The 19,351-nt window shown below is 62.5% G+C and overlaps 6 protein-coding genes across 6 annotated transcripts; 3 read left to right on the plus strand and 3 right to left on the minus strand.

The window, feature by feature from the left end:
- Window positions 1-658: 658 nt before the first annotated feature.
- Window positions 659-1,396, minus strand: MNEG_5684 (hypothetical protein; the record flags this gene model as incomplete). The annotated part of the gene is made up of 3 exons (XM_014045835.1): window positions 659-766; window positions 945-1,068; window positions 1,308-1,396. Coding segments are annotated over 3 exons (321 nt in total), but the record flags the coding sequence as incomplete, so codon positions are not given.
- A 659-nt stretch (window positions 1,397-2,055) lies between these two features.
- MNEG_5685 (hypothetical protein) lies at window positions 2,056-4,408 on the plus strand (the record flags this gene model as incomplete). The annotated part of the gene is made up of 7 exons (XM_014045836.1): window positions 2,056-2,155; window positions 2,284-2,489; window positions 2,775-2,905; window positions 3,187-3,344; window positions 3,529-3,675; window positions 3,952-4,055; window positions 4,280-4,408. The coding sequence occupies 7 exons, from the start codon at window positions 2,056-2,058 to the stop codon at window positions 4,406-4,408; spliced, it is 975 nt and encodes a 324-aa protein (XP_013901290.1).
- A 497-nt stretch (window positions 4,409-4,905) lies between these two features.
- MNEG_5686 (hypothetical protein) lies at window positions 4,906-7,867 on the plus strand (the record flags this gene model as incomplete). The annotated part of the gene is made up of 7 exons (XM_014045837.1): window positions 4,906-5,086; window positions 5,235-5,437; window positions 5,943-6,091; window positions 6,391-6,564; window positions 6,944-7,059; window positions 7,292-7,395; window positions 7,739-7,867. 7 exons carry the CDS (start codon window positions 4,906-4,908, stop codon window positions 7,865-7,867), a joined length of 1,056 nt encoding a protein of 351 aa, XP_013901291.1.
- A 1,770-nt stretch (window positions 7,868-9,637) lies between these two features.
- Window positions 9,638-10,615, minus strand: MNEG_5687 (hypothetical protein; the record flags this gene model as incomplete). Its single annotated transcript, XM_014045838.1, has 3 exons — window positions 9,638-9,767; window positions 9,964-10,079; window positions 10,436-10,615. 3 exons carry the CDS (start codon window positions 10,613-10,615, stop codon window positions 9,638-9,640), a joined length of 426 nt encoding a protein of 141 aa, XP_013901292.1.
- An 843-nt stretch (window positions 10,616-11,458) lies between these two features.
- Window positions 11,459-14,418, minus strand: MNEG_5688 (ribosomal RNA large subunit methyltransferase E; the record flags this gene model as incomplete). Its single annotated transcript, XM_014045839.1, has 8 exons — window positions 11,459-11,578; window positions 11,939-12,052; window positions 12,418-12,520; window positions 12,729-12,769; window positions 13,073-13,154; window positions 13,583-13,712; window positions 13,938-14,010; window positions 14,350-14,418. The coding sequence occupies 8 exons, from the start codon at window positions 14,416-14,418 to the stop codon at window positions 11,459-11,461; spliced, it is 732 nt and encodes a 243-aa protein (XP_013901293.1).
- Window positions 14,419-16,281: 1,863 nt separating this feature from the next.
- On the plus strand, window positions 16,282-18,571 carry MNEG_5689 (uncoupling protein 3; the record flags this gene model as incomplete). The annotated part of the gene is made up of 8 exons (XM_014045840.1): window positions 16,282-16,362; window positions 16,552-16,622; window positions 16,897-16,970; window positions 17,189-17,241; window positions 17,431-17,553; window positions 17,735-17,820; window positions 17,989-18,118; window positions 18,395-18,571. The coding sequence occupies 8 exons, from the start codon at window positions 16,282-16,284 to the stop codon at window positions 18,569-18,571; spliced, it is 795 nt and encodes a 264-aa protein (XP_013901294.1).
- Window positions 18,572-19,351: the final 780 nt, after the last annotated feature.

A 19,351-nucleotide genomic window follows, 5' to 3' on the forward strand; every position in this document is an offset into this window, starting at 1 on the left:
GGGGGTGGGTGGGGGGAGCAAGAGTCAAAGAGGGGGTTTCGCAACAGTCAGTCTCAGTCAGCCGCACGGACGCCGCACGTGGGCAACCACCGTGGCCGCAACGACTGCGCGCCGGCTGCCCAGCGCTTGTGCGCCGATTGCAGGATAAGCAGCTCCGCCCCGCCCCGGCATTGCTCCATCTCATAAGTTTGCATACAGTGATTGGTATATTAGGATTGCTCCACAAGCGACGGCGGCACGTTGCAGTAATTCCGACATCAGATCTCATAACCTCATCGCCCTGGGAGCCCTGCACTGCGGCAGCTCCAGCCGGGCGCACGCACAGGCATGAGGCGCGTGACCTCCGACAGCAGCACCCGTATGTCGGCGCGCAGCAGCATCGGCTCCCGCTCCACGAGCGGCCCCACGGCGACGCCCGGGAGGTGGCTGTGCAGCCCCGCCACTGCGGCTTCCAGGTCGGCCAACTGGCGGTTTGTTAGTAACAGGCAGGGGGTTGCGACTTGGCAGTCACAGGAGGATTGCTTCTTGCCCGCTCGTCCATCAGTGCGTCAGCCGTGCCATCCGAGCAGGGGGTTGGCTGCCAGTGCTGGAGCGCTGCAAATGAGGCCGTGAACTGCCTCAGCACAGCCCCGCAGCCCCTGCGTCAACAACAGCGCACCGGCGTTTTCAGGAAGAGCTCCGGCCGCTGCGCCACGACAGCTGACACATCCGCGCCCGGCAGCAGCGCCCGCAGCTGCAGCAGCCGCGTCGCGACAGCCGGCGTGTCCTACGCCCGCCCAAAAACAGGAGCAGGTGGATCAGCACCCTGGTTCACCCTCTTTTCCATCCGCCACAGCAGCAGCTGGTACTGACTTTCTGGAATGGTGAGCGTGTGAGCACCAGCCACCCAGGGGCCCCATCCAGCGGCCCCGACTGAATCAACTCCCAGAGCAGCTTCCCCGCACCTGCAGCAGCTGTAGGACCAGGGGCGCCCTCAGCGCGTGCAGTTTGGCCACCATGTCCGGCAGCAGGTTGCCTAGAGCCGCAAGGCGCTCCCCTAGCTCCCGCTGGTCCACGCCCAGCTGGCCGCTGCAAGGCGAGGGGCAGCGGCAATATGGGTGGTAAAGAAAGGTGCGATCGGGCGGCTCGATGGTGTTGTTGACTAGATACTACGAGGCCAGCCCAGCCAATCAGTACGGCATGCTCATGTCATCATAACCGAGCGGATGCTGGGCACCTTGGCCGTCACAGGGTTGGAGATGTGATGAGCATGCATGGCGCGCCACGGCTGCTCTGGCAGCTGCACGGTCAATTTTCGCGCTGCTCACCAGAGCCAAATACGCGACAGCTGCGCCGCCGCGCTGTCATCCCAGTGCAACAGACGCTCGTTCGTCTGCGCACCAAACGTCCACGGCATACTGTCCAGGCGCTCCCGCGATGCTTGTGGCTCCGCCTCGCCCCGGCCGCTGGTGCTGGCAGCCGTGGTGGCAGCCAGCAGCGGAGCATCGCTGCGCTTGCGGTCGACCCGATGGTGCTGCTCCCGCCGCTGCTGTTGCTGCGCTCTCCGGCTCCAGCTGCTGATCCTCGATAAACTCGGTGCCACCGAATGCGTCTGTATGTGCGCTGCAGAATGCCCCCGCTGCAACGACGGCATGCTTGCGAACCTCTACCGTAGCGTATGCAAAAATCGAGCAAACCCTCAGTAGTCCCCAATAAAACGACACTTGAGAGCGTGATATGTAAGCTTGAAGCACACAGATACTCAAAGAGGGGGCCTCATGGTCCGGTGACCCCCGCCATCGTGTCAGAGTGACAAAGTTTTGTAGCGAGCCATTCAAGCAGTGGCACATCGCGTAATTAGTAATCTCTTATTACCAATACATGTGACCGAGATCAAGGTCGCAATCATGTTTGCCCTGCCCTGCCGCGCAACTGGTGAGCCAACATTGTTGGGCCCTGTGCACATCTGAAACGCATTTGAAGGACATCATCGTGAGTATATTGATCCCTCCTAACCCGCACCGGCGACTTGCAGGCTTGGGCGTTTGCGACCGGCGCGCGCGCTGCAGACCCACGATGGGCGCATCTCCCTTGGCTGCGGGGAGGTCAAGGCGGACGTTGGTTAGGGCAGCAGACGCGAGCGGCGGCGCCGCCCCGCAGGAGCCCGCTGCCCCGGGTGAGCGGCCAAGAGCCTGGTCTGCACTGCTGGGAGCAGGACGCACGTGGCCCGGAGTGACCGACGCGCCCGACCGGCCCTTGCATCGCTCATACTTGTCGCATCCGCCCTCGCGACGCCTCCCGCAGCGGACCCGACCGCGTGGCTGGCGCCCGTCTGCTCCTTCCTCAGCGTCGCGTCCGCCGCGAAGGCCGCGGCCGGCGCGCTCGCGCCCTCGTACCTGCTGGCCCAATTCTTCAAGCCGTGCTGCGCCTCCGCCCCGGAGCTCGTCGCGCTGTGCGGCGTGGTGACGGCGCCGGCCTGGCTGGTGGCGGGATGGCTGCGGGCCCTCCAGGTCCGGTGGATGACCCCGCGCTTGGACTGTGGGGTCGTCATCCTGTTTCATGCCGGCGGCGCGGCATTGCGGAAGCCCGCCGCTGCGAGACACGTGCCTGATGGTCCCACATCTCCGCATCTAGTCGCGCCACCCCTCCCCCAACTTTGCGGGCCCTCCTCACATCTTGCCTCACTTTCAACCACGCCTCGATGCTGCATTTGCACGAGCACCAGCCAACCTGCACACGAAACCTGCAAGCACCAACACCCCCTGACTCGTCGTGGGATGACCCCATCACCGCAGGAGGCCAAGGTGCACAACCGCCTGGGGTCAGACACCTACAAGCGCCTCGCCCTGGGGCTGCTGTATGCAGCGGTGCTGGCGCTGGTGGTCAACCTCAGATTCATCGCGATGCTGGGGGCCGCGCTCGTCGGGTGCGTCGGCGGCATGGTTGCGCAGCTGCTCATGCCTGTGCAACGGGTGTTGGCAGCATGGAAGGGGAGCCATTGTTGCGGCAGGGAAGTGGATCGGATGATGAAGGAGGGAAGGGAACCTTGAACTATGGAAATGGACGGGGGAGGCGAACGTAAGGAGCAGCAACGCATCCGAGGCTCCCAGCGGGCCGGTCGGCGGGCAGACAGCTTTCGTGTTGCATTGGAGCACCCAAACACGTCCCCACCCCTTTGCTTGACTCGCTGATTCCAACCAACCGCAGCTGGTCGTTCATAAGTCTCGGGGCCACGGCCTACCTGTCCTCGCGCCTGTATGAAGCCGGCAGCGGCGGCCGCAGCCCTCTTGCAGACCGGGTGGAGATCGTCAAGTCGGCGTTTTCAAACGTCGCCAGCTGCCTGACTCTGCCCAAGAGCCTGTACGGTGGGCAGGGGCAGCCTGCACTTGCGCAGCAGGCGGCATGGCTTGTGGGTTGGCACCACTTGGTGACTGTGCATACCAGCCATGTCTCTGCTGTGTGCGACACTCCCTGCAGCGTATTTGAGGGCACGCTACGTTGAACGCACATCCCCACCAGCGTCTCCCATCCCCCTGGAATCATGCACAGGCGCCTACTACTCTTTGGTGGCGGTCTCTTCCCTGGGCCTTTTTCTCTGGCTGTTCCCGGTTAATGCAACGCCCCTGTTCCCCGCGGGCTTGGCCCCACTGGGGCAGTACCTCACACAGATATCGGCCGTGGGGGCGGTGCTGCAAGGTGGGGGCCGGCACGGCGTGTGCTGCCGCTGCCGCCGCTGCTGCTGCTGCCGCTGCTGCCGCTGCTGCTGCTGTCGCCGCTGCTGCTGCCGCTGCGGCTGTGATTAGCCTCCGTTTAATGGCCCCAGTGTGCTTCCAGCTGCAGCCACAGCTGCTGCGGTTCCCTGTGCCCGTGCAGGTCCTTCTTACCATATCCCTTGCCCCTGCCACCTGGGGGCCGTGCACATCCTCCAATAAACAGCACCCACCCCGCTCAACCGCATCCCCCCCCCACAAGGCATCACCGCGTTCACCCTGAAGGACGCCGCCGACCGCGGCCGCCTGGGGGCCAGCACCTTCAGGCTGCTCAACCTCGCACTCGCGGCCACCGTTGCGCAGCAGGTAGAGCGCCGCTCCTGGGGTGCGATGGGCTCGGTCAAGCTGTGCAAAATCGACTTGGCAGTCGAGGCATGCTAGTCGCCTGGCCCGCACGCGATGCCAGCTTGCGCCCCTGCTCTTACCATCAGTCGCAACGACCGCCATGGGGCAAGCGCTGCGCGATACTGGGCGTCCTCCTATACAATGCGCCCATCCCACGCCTGCCGCTCACCGCTGCCCTCGCTCAGTGCTGGTTCTTCTATTCGCTGGGCTCGTCCGGCGTGGAGCTGGCCCGGCCGCTGTGGCAGGGCATCCTGGCGCAGGGGCTGGCGACAGTTGCAGTGTGCGACCTCGCGTGGCTCACCGCCAAGAAGTAAATCAGGCCCAGCCCGCCCTCTGTGGTCAGCGGGCACCAACAGCCTCACATGTAAATGACTCATGCGCTCTGGTGGGCCGGTTTGCAACAGACGACGAAAGGGCTTCGGCACCGGGCTGGGCTTTCATGTGCTTTATGTACAGCACTAGGCCACAGGCTTCCACATGGCGTCCCTACGTCTGACACTACAGACACGGCGTCCCAAGCTCTCACTTGAGTTGAGTCACATGGTGGCCAACCAAGCCACGCGTCGCCGCACACCCCACGTGAAGCGGGTGACGAATGACGGTGCATACTTCAGGGCCAGCTCATCTGAGAGTTTGCAGACCACCAATTGGAGTTCGAGCGCGTCTTAACTGTTTCTAAGCTCTTACTAACTCATCAGCGCTCAAGAACGCGCCCAACGCAGATCATGCTGACGTCTACAGTTGCGCGCGGTACGTTGATACGGTGCAAGCAACACTGAGAATGCGCGCACAGAAAAACTTGCAAGCATGTATGTACAGCAGACCAACCCCCGGTGACACTCGCGCTGACGCAGGAGTTGCGACCCATCGAGGTTGGCGCCAGCTGCGAGCAGCGCCCCTGGCGACCCGGCCGGCGGCGAGGATCGACCGCGCGCCGCGCGCCCCGCGACACATCGCTACGACTGCCACGGGCGATGCAGAGGCCGCGTTTGGTGAGCAGAGCGCCCATTTTGCGTCGCCTGCCAACACACGTATGCACTTCTCAACCCCCATGCGATGACGACCCGTGCGGCATCGCCCCACCCCCCTTGACCCGCGCCCCCCCTTCGCCTGCTCGCACCCCGCACCCCGACCCCTCAGCCCATGACCGCAACTTTCTGGGCGGCGTCTGCACGCTGCTGGCCGCCGTGGTGCTGCTCAAGGGAGCCGCGGGCGCGGTGGCGCCCGACCAGCTGCTGGGCCGGTCGCTGGGGGTGTCGTCCGTGGGCACGCTCAACGCGGCGCTGACGAGCATGGCGACGTCGGTCTGCTGGATCTACGCCGCCTGGCTGGTGGTCCTCAAGGTGCGCGTGCGCGTGCGCGTGCGCGTGCGCGTGTGTGTGTGTGTGTGTATGTGCTTGCGTGCGTGCGTGCGTACGTGCGTGTGTGTGTGTGTGTGTGTGTGTGTGTGTGTGTGTGTGTGTGTGTGTGTGTGTGTGCGCCCCGCTGTGCGCTGCGCTCTGCTGCTGTGCGCGCTGTGGGGGGGCCGGGTGTTGAGGGCCCGGTGTTGACGAGGGGGCTGCCGTTCTCCCCTCATGCAAGTGACATGGGGTTACAAGTTGACGACCTGGATAAGGCGGAAATGACTGTGTGGGAGGGGGTAGGTTTTGGGGGAGAGGGTCCAAAGTCGTCTCTCCTGTCCCCCCTCTTCAAGTCATCACTGAGTTTTCCGCTGATGCCTTCTGTTTGCGAGATCTAACGCACATCCGCTCACGGCCTGGCCTAGGCATGCAGGCCGCACGCGCTCGATCACGCACTCTTGCTCTCACCCCCCCGCACCGACGCGCCCCCAACGAACCCGCTCCACAGGAGGCCCTCGACCACAACCGCCTCGGCTCTGACACCTACCGCCGCCTGGCGCTGGGCCTGGCGGTGCTCAGCGCCGCGCTGCTGGCCATGGTGGTTCGCTACCGCGACATCCTGTCCACCGGCCTCCTCAGCGAGCCCGCGCTCCTGGGGTGCGCCCGGGGCCTAGGGTTCAGGGTTTAGGGAAAGAATCCAGCGGCGGGCCCCGCCCGCGGCCGTCCTGAGGGCGGCGGCAGGGGCACAGGGCCGCGCAGGGGCGGGATGGGATGGCCTCTCGAGTGGGTGGCCGCCGCGTCTGCGCCACGCTCGCAGGGAGCCTCCTGCCTCCACAAGCATGCGATGGCCAGCGAGGTGGTGCCACCCCTGTGCCACGCGGACGCAAGCAAACGCGCGCTCGTCCGCCTCACGCTGCCCACCACCCTCGCCCCTCCCCGCCCGCCTTCATGCCCAGCGTGAGCTCTGCCAGCCTGGCGCTGATATTCTGGGTGTCCAACCGGCTCTACCAGATCGGCAGCGGCGGCCGCGGCGTCCTCGCCGATGCCGGCAGGGCCGCGCAGCAATTTGTCTCCGACGTCGCAAGCTGCATCAGGGTGCCCCCAAACTTCTACAGTGAGGGCCCGCTGCCGTGTGTGTGTGGGGGGTGGGGGGCGGTGGTCGTCGCCGCCCTTGCGCCGCGCGCGCTGTGCGGCGGGCTTGACGCGCCTGTGCGTCGTGCACAGCTGCCTGCGCTGGGGATCGTTGAGAATCTATAATTACTGGCAGAAGTTACGGAGCTGCCCTGCTTCGCGTGCCCCACCTATTGTGGCCACGGCATGCCCCTTTCAACACCATGCATACGCACACAGTTGCACTCACACACCCACACACACACGTACACGTGCACACACACACACTCATGTGCACACAAAAACACATATGTGAACACAAACACACACACACACACATGCACACATACACACACACGCGCGCAAAGGTGGGGTGTACGCGTATTTGACCCTCGTCAGCCTGGCGCTGTTCATCGGCCTCTTCGCGGCCCGCCGCGTCCCCCTGCTGCCCGGCGGTCTGGACTATGTGGGGCGCTACCTGATGCAGGCCTCCGCGGCTGGCACGTGGCTCATCGGTGCGTGGTGCCGGGTACAAGTGTGAGCGTGTGCTTCAGCGTGTGAGTCTCCGTGTGTTGGGGCGGATGCACTATCGCTTGCGCATGCGTGCGCTTGTGACCGCAGGGCACGCTCCCGCGTGATTCTGGGTGTGGCTGTGAACTTCGCAAAGTGCAGAGCTTGGTCACAGAACCAACTCTCTCAATCACAATGCCTGATCCCAAAGTCAAACGCGCCCCCTCCCCCCCCAAGGCATCACCGCGTTCACCCTTAAGGATGCTGCCGACCGCGGCCGCCTGGGGGCCAGCACCTTCAGGCTGCTCAACCTCGCACTCGCGGCCACCCTCGCGCAGCGGGTGCGCGTGGCGGACGCGGGGCAAGAGGGCCCAAGAGGAACGCAGAGCTTTGTTCTGGCGCCCCTGTAGATGCGGCCTTCTGAAGTCTGCGTGTGGGGGCCTGCCCGTTGAGCTGTAGCCCCTTTCAACACCGACTTCCATGCCAGAACACACACACACACACACACCACACACACGCGCACACGCGCACACACACACACACACATACACACACGCGCGCGCACGCACGCACGCACGCACGCACGCATGCGCGCACACAGATGCAGATGCGCATGCGCGCATGCAAGCACCAACTCACCAAGAACGCCTCCTCCGTGTGCATCCACCCTCGCAACCTCACCAGATGTGGTGCATCTACTCGCTGGGCGCCTCCGGTGTGGAGCTGGCCCAGCCGCTGGCCAAGTTTGCGCTAGCCCAGGGTCTCTTTGGGGCAGGCGTCTGCGGCGTCGCCTACCTCACGGCAAAAAAGTGACAAGATTGCGCGACAGCTTGAGAGGTTTGATCGTCAACGGGCTGCGCAAGGAGCGGCCCAATGGTCGCCTGGCCCCACTGACGGCCAGGCGGGCGGCTGCACGGGCTGAACCACAGGCGTGCTCTGCATCTACGGCATCAACAGCTTTCCAGGGTGTTCAACAGCATGAGTAGCTGCCCCTGGATCGGAACACCAGGTATTAAGGTGCTGCGCCACTGCTGCAGTCATCCCATCAGCAGCTCTTGTCACCTTCACACACACCGACCGTTGACCACCGCTGTGTTTCCACCGCCCTCAAAGAGTCCGCATACTCATCATTCACACGTGCTGTCCTGCTTGCTGCCGACGAGGCGTTTGCGTTTTGATCTGATGCCATCGCTCTGCATCTGTGCCAGGATTGCTTGGTGGTGCTCGCTTGCAGATGCACTGCCTGCATCACACCTGCACCCCCATGGGAACTACCAGGTCCTCCACCAGTCTGCAAATGCGCCTCGCGTACCGTGAGAGGTGGCCCAGGAGGGTTGTGCCTGCGAGCTCTTGCCCATGGTTTGCCAACCACCAACGCTCCACACATAGCCCATGCCCTGCACATTTAATGCGCCTCGCGTGTAAAGACGTGCTAAAAGGCAGTTTGCAAACGCGGACTTCTTATATGCAAGAGTGTTCTCTGCTCTGCCTGCCATTTAATGTCTGCAGCAGATTTGTGCCTCCTCAAATAACACCAGAAAGCAGCTCAATGTTACTCGTGTCAGTCAATGGGCAGCCCTGCAGCCAGGCACAACCAACTGATTAAATGTGCAAGCAGCATTCACAGCAAACAAGATGAACTGGCGGAGTGTTCAAGCGACTTCTCTTACAGCCCCTTTGGACCTGCTTGCTTGGCATTCCCCCCCCCACCCACCCACCGCATCCCAACAAAGATTTTGAAGCACTCACAAGGAGCCAACATAGACGTGTCGGTGCCATATCAGTTTTCCCCCCTAGGAAAACCCCAGTGCTCGCGTGCATCTCTTCAAAGTGTGTGCCCGGCCAGAGAAGGCACAGAAAAGAACTGGAGCCTCCGGTCAGGTCTGGGCTTGGAGAAGCCCGTAGTCTGTTCCTGAGGCACGTCGCGGCCCCTGTATGTGCAGGCACCCTGCACATGCAGGCATCGTGCTGTGCAGGGGTGCGCATGAGTGGGCGATGGGCGCAGCGCCGGCCGCAAAAAAACAACTTCAACGTGCTCGGGCTGCATGTAGCAACCAACCCCTCGTACAAGGGCAGGCTCTAGAAAGGGGGTAGAGGTGGCGGCATTGAGTCTGGACCTCTCCTCAGGAGAGGTGAGGCGCGACGTAGGCGGCCATGCCTGGCGCAGACGCCAACGTGGTTGTGAGAGGCCGGGGGAGGAGGGGTGCCGCGTGTGTCTGTGTCTGAAAGGCACGTGCCTGGTTGCTGCGGTCACCACCTAGCGATGCAGACCGTGTCGCAGTCTGGGTGGATGCATGGGCCGGCGCTGATTGCAGCCGGACGTCAGGTGCGGTGGGCGTGGGTAAGTGTGCGTGGCTGTGCGCGCCTGGGCGGAGCTCTCCGCCCAAGCCACCCTAGAATGGACAAAACGGTGATTGCGAGGTGCTCTGTGTGCAAAAACGGAGTGCGTCCATAAAATATATTTATGCAACTGTTGTGTGGTCAAGTTGGTGCCTGTGACAATAGCCACGCCCAAGCTGCCTCGGGCTAAGACACGACCAACGTGACGTCACTCCGAGTGGTACCCGCCCCCGCGGCGCATCATCACATGACCATGTCGGTCGGCCCCGCTGCGAAGAAGGCCGTTGCCCCGAGCAGCGCGCCGGCCACGCCGGGCCCGCGCTTGCAGGCGCTGTCTGCGGGCGACTCCTCGCTGCGCGAGCACGAGCGCTTCCTGTCCAATGCAGCGGGCGGCACACGATCACGATGAGGATGAGCGCGGGACAGCAGGGGTCGACCCCGCAGAGGGACCGGCTGCCGGTGCATTCGCATGCAGCCGCTAATCGTGCTGCGCAATCAGGTCTGTCTTCCCATGGTGCTTCTCTGGCACACGTACAAGCCCCTGGCATGACCGCTGTGCGCTTGCGCACCTGCAGGGCGTCGGGTCGACATGGGCGTTTGCAAAGACACGCCGGCTGACGCGGCAGACAGTGGTGTAGCGGTCATTGAAGATCTGCTGGGAGCAGTTGCCGTCGCAGATGTGCACCTGCAGGGGAGCAGGCGGGGGTGGGGTGGCAGGGGAGCGGGGGTTCCAAATACACCAAGTGAACATTGCAATGGGACTTGGAACCATGCGTTGCCGCATCAGTGGGCGATGCTGAACAACTCCGAATGAACACTGATTAACGAAGTGCCAGCTAGAAACTCAGGCGGCTTTACAGCAGCATTTCGCGGATTTCGCAGCAGCAAGGCGCGGGCAGCGCCAGCCGCTGCTGCGACCACCCCGCCCGTCCTTGGGAGGTGCGGCTCCAGGCGTGAAGTCCAGTGATTCCCCTTGCCTGAGCCCAGGGGTGCGGTCTGTTTGCAGGAGTGACAGGGTTGAGGGTGTCACAGAATTCGCACCTGTCCGCTTGACTTGCACCTGAATGCGTTGCCGATCAGGTGCTCCACACAGCACAGGTGGTTGCACAGGTGCGGCACGCCCATCTGCTGCGAAAGCTGAGACGAGGGCGGCACCATTTGCTGCTGCTGCTGCTGCTGCAGCTGGTTGCAGGGCCTGCTCGCATCCACCATTATGTCCATTGCTAGTGTGCTGTTGGATGTATAGGGCTGGTGCTGAGTGTTGAGGTGCCTCGGTGCACCTGGTGAGCGCTGCGAGGCGGCTGATTGACAGGTGGCCGCGACGCCGCTGCCGATGAGGCGCTGTCCGCACAAATCGTACAGGGTCTTCCGAAACCTATCGTGCGGCCTTTATAGGTCGTAGAAACCGCCTGAGACGGATTGCCGTGGCCTGTTCGACCAGTGCTGCCTTGACAAAAGAACCAGCCACGGATGCAGGCACTCGCCGATGTTTCAAAACCAACAAAATGAGCCTTATACTGCTTATTACTGGGGGTGTTAAGCCGCTGGCGCTTTATGCCGCCGCGCTGACCCAAGACGACAGCAACCAAGGGTGAACTGCCACTTTATAAGAACAGCGCTCAGTCGTTGCACAATTGATGGGTAATTGAATTTTTCGGAGCGCACAGCGGTGCAAGAAACACGGAGTGGTGCGCTGTGGCTGAACTTCAGCGCTGGCAACAACACCGCCATCTGCCAGATGCTGGCCATGCTCTGGCTGCTCGTGATGCGTCCCAGATCCGGTGAGATGCTCAGGAACATGGGTATCAGTAATTTCGTCCAGTTTTAATGATTCAAAGTTTATCTACCTTGCATTCATTGCTGTCGCAGAGTCCTAGCAGACGGGTCGCAGGTTCGCAGCCCCGAACCCGCTCACCACACACAAACCGCACGCAAACGCGTCGTGCTGCTGCCATTGATTGACAACAGCACGCATGCTCGCGTGATGCTGTGGATGGCAGGGCGGCGTAAAGACAAAAGGAAGCATAGTTTACAAAAGTCTGCTGCAGCCAGAGATGTAGAGGGTCACCGCTTGGCCTTGCCACTGCCGCCGCCGCCATGCACCCCTGGAGCCTTACGCCCCAAGCCCACGGCGTAGAACTCGCGCGACATCGAGCGGCTGGCCTCCACGCGCATCCTCGCCACCTGAGCAGATAGAGCCATCCGCGTGAAGTGTGCGGCAGGTGCAAGTGCCGTTTCGCAAATTACGCCGGCAGGGCCGGCCGGCCATTTGCCAGGCGCAGGGCCATCACTCAAACCGCAACTCAGAGCAGCACCCTGGCAGGCAACGCGCGTACGCAGGGTGCACTGGCTAGCCGAACGCCGCCCCTCCTTACCCTGCCAACACGCACGCACGCGCACACACACACACACTCACAACACACACACACACACACACACACACACACACATACACACACACACACACACACACACAAACTCTCTCCCTCTCGCTGTCTCTTTCTCCATATCTCTCATACATAAACAAAAATGCACACACCACACCTTTGTGAAGTAGGGCTGCATTGACTTGATGAACTCTGTCGTGCCGCTGCCCTCGTAGACCTTCATCACCAGGTTCCCACCAGGCCGCAAGAACCCAGAGTGGCGGAAGCCGACCTGTGGCACACGCACGCACATGTGTGTGTGTGTGTGTGTGTGTGTGTGTGTGCGCGCGCGCGCGCGCGCGTTTGCAGGCGGTTGGATGGAAGGGGGGTTGTTGGGGGCAGCGCAGCCCGCGCCGTGTGTTCCCCTAGCAGTCTGCTGTGAATGAACGCATGTCAGTGCAGATGGGTGGCAGCAGGACACTGCAACGGGAGGCGAGGGCACTGCCCGGCGACGGCCACATCAAGAGTGGCCGCACCCAACAACGATCCCATCCTCACTGCCCTGGTCGGCCCCACAACCCCCTGACAAACACGCAGGCTCAAACATGCACATGTAGACAATGCTTTGTGCACTTACAGGATGCAGCCAGAGCGCACCTGCTGCTCAAACTGCTCCCCGTACATGTCATAGTAGCAGCCTGTGGCCACGTTAAGGGCTGTTCCAGCAAGATCCAGGGACAGCTCAACGTCATTGACACCGCTGCGGTGGTGGGAGGGGGTGGTTATTTGGCACTGACATTGGTGTTCCTGCAAAGCTCCGGAAGTTTCTCTTCAAGTGAAGGATCCTCTCTGTGTCCCCTCTATGTGTGCAAATGAGGAGCGGGGGCGTGACGGGTAGGCGTCCGTGCTGTTGAGGTGCTGCTTTTGGGCCCTGACCGCTCATATGTCGCCGCCCCGCACGCACCCACCTTGTGAACTGCAGCATGTCGCTGACAATCGCATCAAACCCCTGCAGCGAGAGGTGCACGCACACAAAAAGCAGGCAGCAGCAAGGGCTGAGATGAGAGGTTTGCGAAACCGTGCATCGTCGAAGAAGTTGGAGAGCCAGAGTGGGGACGACTGCACGGCCTCACGCGCGCTCGCACCAACCCACGTGCTGCTTCTACTGCCCCTTTGCCTTTGGTCACCAATGCTGTGCACGACCAAATGTCCCCTTGATCCTCCATAAAGCCCCTCCCTCGGCGCCCCCGCCAACACCACACGCGCGCGACCGGCCGCCTGCGCCCACGGCCGCGGGCGCTTCCCGGCTCACGTCTGAGGTGAACTCAAGGAGCACCTCGGGAGTCAGCAGCCGCGCGTCAGCCTGCAGCACCTTCACGCGGTCGTCGCAAAACCTGGGGTGCAGCGGGTCAATACGCGCGGGTGGGTGTTGGTGCCTCGCGAGTCCGGGTGGCAGCTCACCTTTGCAACGCCCCATATTCGTTACAATGGCAGCAGCTTGCTGGCGCTCATGACGGGCTGCCTAACGCGCTTGTGACTGGGCCCTGATTGATGGGCTTGAGCAAGAGGAGGTCACAGGCCGCAACGCGCTCATAGCCACACACACGACGTGCACCGCCCACCCCCTGTGGGCATCTAACCAACACCACGGTTGTGCCTTACACCCCGCAGCACACCGCGCAACAAACCTGCGCACCCAGACGGCCACCAACACACACAGCTGCACACCAGCTCCAGGCACACACGCTCACATGCACGTGCGCACACACAAACACACACGCGCGCACGCGCGCGCGCGCGCACAGCGCGCCCACCCACCCACCTGGCTGGCACCTTGACCTCCTGCAGGTCAACCCCCAGCACCAGCCCGCCCCTGTCCCTGGGGCCCAGCTGCTGGCACGCCACCTGCAGCCACGCGCCGGGCACGCAGCCCAGGTCAAGCACCTTGGCACCTGGGGTAGCAACAGGTGGGGTGGGGGGTCGGGCAGGGCGTGTGCTGATGTGCATTCGAGCTCATCCAGCGGCTCCTTGGGCGGCCGCTGCCCGCGTGACAGCCTTCCCGCAGGGTGCCGCCCGGCCGCCTGCAGTGAGCTTGTCAAAGTGCGCAGCTTCTGCTTGCATAGGAAGCATCTCGTGGCAGTGCAGCGTCTTAGGTGGTGTTGGTCAAAGAGGCGGACCTGGCCGAATGATCTTGTGCTTTTTCTGGATCTCCAGCAGCTTGTATGCAGCCCTCGACACATAGCCTTGTTTCTGCAGGGGTAGCGCAGGTGTTCGCGCCGGCAGTCGGGGCCGGCGATCGGCCGCCGATGCGGGCGCGCTGCTGATGGCATGACGGGCGATTGCTGTCGCGGCGCATCGCGCCGGCTGCCCCCAGCACAACTGTGCTACCCGGCGTCCCGGTGCGCTGGCATGTTTTGGTCATCGTGCAACATCATTCAGAGTGCAGTCCTGTTGTTGCATGCAATGTACTGCAACCGCTCGCGCCCATATCTTGTGGCAAGAGAACCCCTGCCGCTTGGGCACAACCGCCCCCACCTCTGCTGCTGCACCGCCCCCACACCCCCAAGCACGCCCCATGTGGCCTCACACCTTTGCCTCCTTGAAGAAATGGTCCTGCAGGGTCTGCTTAGTCCACGCAGCCACCGCCGGGCGGTACATGGCCAGGCCACTCCGCTCCTGGTTCTCCGCTCCGCTTCACTCGTCCAGGCTTCCTTGACTTGTGGGCGGCTGTGCTGGCCCCACAGCGACTGGGCCGTTATGAGCGCGGTTGGATCAATCGCCTGTGTGTCCTATGGGACGGTAGCTGAAGCGCCGGCGATTGGCGATAGTGCAGAGGCGGCCAGCCCGCTCGCGCCGGCTGGCTACTGCAGCAGGCGTGCCTATCCACGCGGGCAGGTGGCAAGGCGCCCAGGCTGCGTGCAATCAAGGGGTCGTTAAAGTCACAATGAGCCGGTTGGCGACTGGAAAAGGTTGTAAAGTCAATGGCAGTGCCACGAGTGCCGCGAGCGTGCAGAGTGCAGTGTTTCCAATTGGACTGCGGATATAGATGTGAGGGGCTGCGACGTGGTCGACCTCTGCTTATCAGAGTACTGTACATATGATACCAGCTTCGCTGATCTCACTCAAACACCATGTACCGGTAGACTGATCTGCCCGCACTGGTGCCACCAGAGTGCGGAATCAATATACTTGTAAAGTAAAGACGCCTGCACAACACCAATGCTGCCTCCCAGAAGCCCGGGCCAGGTGTGGCTGAGCGTTCCGCTGCGGCAGCATAAGCGTCGTCTCGCAGCTGGCCCCGGGCAACGGGCAGCAGCTCTGCCCATGGTCAGCTCAGCTCAGCTCAGCCCCAGCTGTAGGGGCGGGCTTGCGGCGGGTAGGAACGAGGAGGCGGGTAGGAGGAGGGGGAGACGTGTGTACAAGGTATTCGTTCACGACTGGGGGGTACAGTATGAAAGAGGGTTGGCAATGCACGCGGCAGTCGCCAGATGTTGAGAGGCCGTCCAAGAGGCAGAATCGCTGCACTTTGCTGATGCGCCGTGCTCTTGGGGATACGGCGCAGCTGCGATCGATTTTGGTGTGTAGCCTTGGTGTGGGTGTTGGCTAGCCTCACCTGTGTTGTTGTGCCAAGGTTGAGGGTATGGCTTTGGATGGCTGCGGAAATCTGCGGAGCCCTTACAGCTCAGCTCGTGATGTTGGTGGCCAGGTGGACCCCCAATGAAGCTGGTGCAGCGAGAGGCAGCCAGATGTTCTGGCGCAAGCTACTGCAGCAGCACCTGCTGTGGCACGCCGCCCCTTTGCCAAAGGAATGCAGTCGACCGCTCGCACATTGCGGCACACAGCAGCACTGTGTTGTGAGCACCGGTTCGTGGTGGTGCGTTTCTCCACCACACACATGCTACGCTTCAATCACACCAGAGTGCGGTGCCATCATGAAAGGCAGGATGCTCGACTGCATTGGATCACTGGGTAGACAAGCAGCTGCTGCGTGGCGTGCCAGGGTGCTTGGCCAGCCGCGTAGCCATCATGACTTTGTGCTGGATACGTGCTCACGTACGCTGATGTACTCACCATGCAGCAGCGCTCCTGTGCTGAACTTGATTCCAGAATCTACTCTCAGTTATCATTGCTGCCCCCTTACCAATCTCAATATCTGTGATGTGTTTCATTATGGGTACATCAGCCGCTCGTAGTGTGAAACCCTCCCCTGCAGCCTCCTCACACATCTTCGAAGCACAGGATGGCCTGCATTGTAGCCATTCCTGAGCTGGCGCAAATGCCCACCTCCCCCACAGGAATGTGGGTCTTCCACTGCAAGGGGTTACCTGGTGCTGCACACCGACGACGGCCTGCGCAGTCGGTTCTTCACGCCAAAAACATTGGATTGCTTCTTTACAAGCGGGGCACTCCCTACATAAACGCACACCCCTTGAAAGCCTCGAAAAGCTCGGATCGCTCGAGATCTGCTCATTGCAGCGCACGCATACCACTCGAATTACGCGTGATTCTACAGCAGCAGCCATGTCTCCGCCTCCTACTGGACCGCCGCTGCCTTTCCCCAACCTGTTCGCTGCGAGCGCGGTTGCTGCCTGCACAGCGGAGGTAATAGGCGCAGATTGTTCGCTTTGATGAATAATATTATATCCAATCAGCCGGGGGCAGGAAAGCGGAGAAGTGACGGAGACAGACCCAGCGATCCTCGCACACTGCGCCGCTGTTTGCTGCTGCACCTGCCGCTGCAGGAGCATGCGGCGAGCATTGTGCCCCACTGTGAACACCCATTCACCGCAGATTATGACTCTGCCGCTAGACACGGCAAAAGTGCGGCTACAGCTGCAGGGGAATGGCGCAAGCAAATACAAGTGCGTGGGAAGGGCAGGCATGCCCAAGGTTTGCATGGCCCGGCCAGAGTCAGGGTCCAAGACATTGGCCGGCCCCAGCAAATTTGTCGCCCCTTTGCATACAAAAGCAGCAGCAGCAGCAGCAGCAGCAGCAGTAGCAGCAGCAGCGGTCCCATGCTCAAGCAGCATATGTGAGTAGGGACGGTTGCTGCAGCGCACGACTGCGCACGCGAGTGTGACGCCCACCACACCGTCTGGCCCAGCTGCCTGGCACCCTGCTGCCCACCTGGTACAGGGGCCTGCTTGGCACATGCGCAACCATCGCGCGGGAGGAGGGCGCGGGCGCGCTGTGGAAGGGCTTGGAACCAGGTGAGCCCAGCTCGCTTTACAAAGTTTGTGCGACGTATGGAGGTCGTCAGGCGCTTCGCAGCAGACAACTGCCGTGGCACAGCGCCACCCGCGGCGCCGCTCGCGGCTTCCGTAGGTCTGTTTGGAATGGACGGATGTTTCGCGCACGACTGAGCCTGTGTGCATTTTGGCTGCTAAGCCTGGCCAGGCTTGATTCTTTTGCTGCCCGCATCCCCCAGGCCTGCACAGGCAGGTCGTTTACGGCGGCCTGCGCATCGGCCTGTACGAGCCGGTGAGGGTTGCAGGGGCAGGGGGCGCAGCATCATGGATTTGCAGCCGCCTGCCCTGAAGACAGGGACAGCATATACACACGCATGTACATGTGCATGCAAGTGCACGCGCGCACGCATGGACATGTGCGCCATGCATGTGTTCATATGCACCCACTCACACGCAAGCATGTCCCCTGTTCGACTCCCAGGTAAAGAACTTCTTTGTGGGCAAGGACCATGTGGGGGACGTGCCGCTGCACTTGAAGATCGCCGCGGGCCTCACGACGGGCGCCATAGGCATCACCGTGGCCAGCCCGACAGATCTGGTCAAGGTGCGGATATTTTTTGACCGCCCGTTCTCGCTGGCCCATCGAAAGCGCCTACCATGCGGCACGCGGCGGGGCATAGATGCCTCACCGCATCAACACGGGCAGCGCCGCTGCCGGCCCCGTTGCTGCCTCTGGTCACATGCCTTCCGACACGGGCTGCGCTCTGCCTCCTTTCTTGGTGCAGGTGCGCATGCAGTCGGAGGGCAAGCTGGCGGCAGGGGCGCCCAAGAAGTACCCCAACGCGGTCAGGGCCTACGGCATCATTCTGCGGTGGGTGCAAGGGCGACCAAATATGAGCCCCTCCGCAGCTCCCAAAGCCCAAACCGCACATGTCTCTTGTGCGCGCGCCCCGTGCTGTGGTGCACGCGCCCTCCCGCCGGCTGGGCGTCCCGCCTGCGCGCTTACTGAGGCGAAAGCATCCGGCCCCCATCCACGCAGGGAGGAGGGCCTGCTGGGCCTGTGGAAGGGCCTGGGCCCGAACATTGCCCGCAACGCCATCATCAACGCTGCTGAGCTGGCGTCGTACGACCAGATCAAGCAGTCCATGCTGGCCAGCGGCATTTTTTCGGTGGGATGTGCTGCATGTTGGGGGAGGGGGGGCTTAGCGCAGCACCGGCGGTGGCGTGCGGGGTTGCGAGTCTGGGGTTGCGAGACCTGCCCTCTATTGTTGGCGCTGATCATGTCATGTCTGCAGCCTGCTTGTGGTGCACCGCAATTCAAACCCCATGCGCGTTTCAGCTGCTCCGCCGCACCTCTGGCAGCTCGCCACACATCTCGCACTGCATTATCTTGACACAGCAAGCTTCACAAACGGCGTCACCCCGCCCCACCACATCACCCACAGGACAACATAGTGACTCACCTGGTGGCGGGCCTGGGCGCGGGCTTCTTTGCCGTGTGCGTCGGCAGCCCAGTAGACGTGGTCAAGAGCCGCGTCATGGGTGAGCGCCTCGCGTCGCTGCAGGAGTGGAGCCTGGGTGGCAGGGCTTGGAGCTGCAACGCTTGTCAAACGCGGTTATGACCCAGGACAAACTATTCAAAGCATGCCGACGCAGCGTTCACCATTGGCTTGAGTTCTCCCCTCATGTTTGTGGGGCGGGTTATCACGGGTGTTTTTGATAGGGGCACTTTGGGGCGTCAGCTCGCCTTGTGCATGGTCATGCCTGGTGCCCTCCCGCCGCTCGCCGCCACAATCGCGTGGAGTATCACCGGCCGCCGCAATCCCCTTGCGGCGCCCGCTTTCGCACCACGCAACAGCAAAGCGCCGCGACCGCGCGGCGCCAAGAGCCCCGCCGACGAGGCCCTCACCCACGCCACGCCGGCCCTCTGCGCGCGCGGGCGGCACATCCCATCCCCTACCTCCTCCTCCCTCGTTGACACCACCCAGTTGGCCCTTGCACATCCTCCCCTCCCCCTGTACTCGACCTCCTCATCTCCGACCCTAAACCCCTGCAGCTTCTTCATACATTGAGCCGCCCCTCCTGCTCCCAACCGGGACCCTCCTCCCAGCCGTGAACCTCGAAACATCCACCCCTGCCACTCAGCCACTGCCCCCAGCAATCCCGGCGCTCCGCATTTATCAACTGCGACCGTCTTCCCCTGGCCTCTGCCGCCCGCTGCAGGGGACCGGACCGGGAAGTACAGCGGGGTGCTGGATTGCTTCGTCAAGACGGCGCGCAACGAGGGTGTGCTGGCCTTCTACAACGGCTTCATGCCCAACTTTGCGCGGCTGGGGTCCTGGAACATCGCCATGTTCCTCATGCTTGAGCAGGTGCGCCGCTTTGGGGGGGGAGGGAGGGAG

Source organism: Monoraphidium neglectum, assembly GCF_000611645.1.
Source record: "Monoraphidium neglectum strain SAG 48.87 unplaced genomic scaffold scaffold00866, whole genome shotgun sequence".
In the NCBI taxonomy this organism is placed as follows: Eukaryota; Viridiplantae; Chlorophyta; class Chlorophyceae; order Sphaeropleales; family Selenastraceae; genus Monoraphidium; species Monoraphidium neglectum.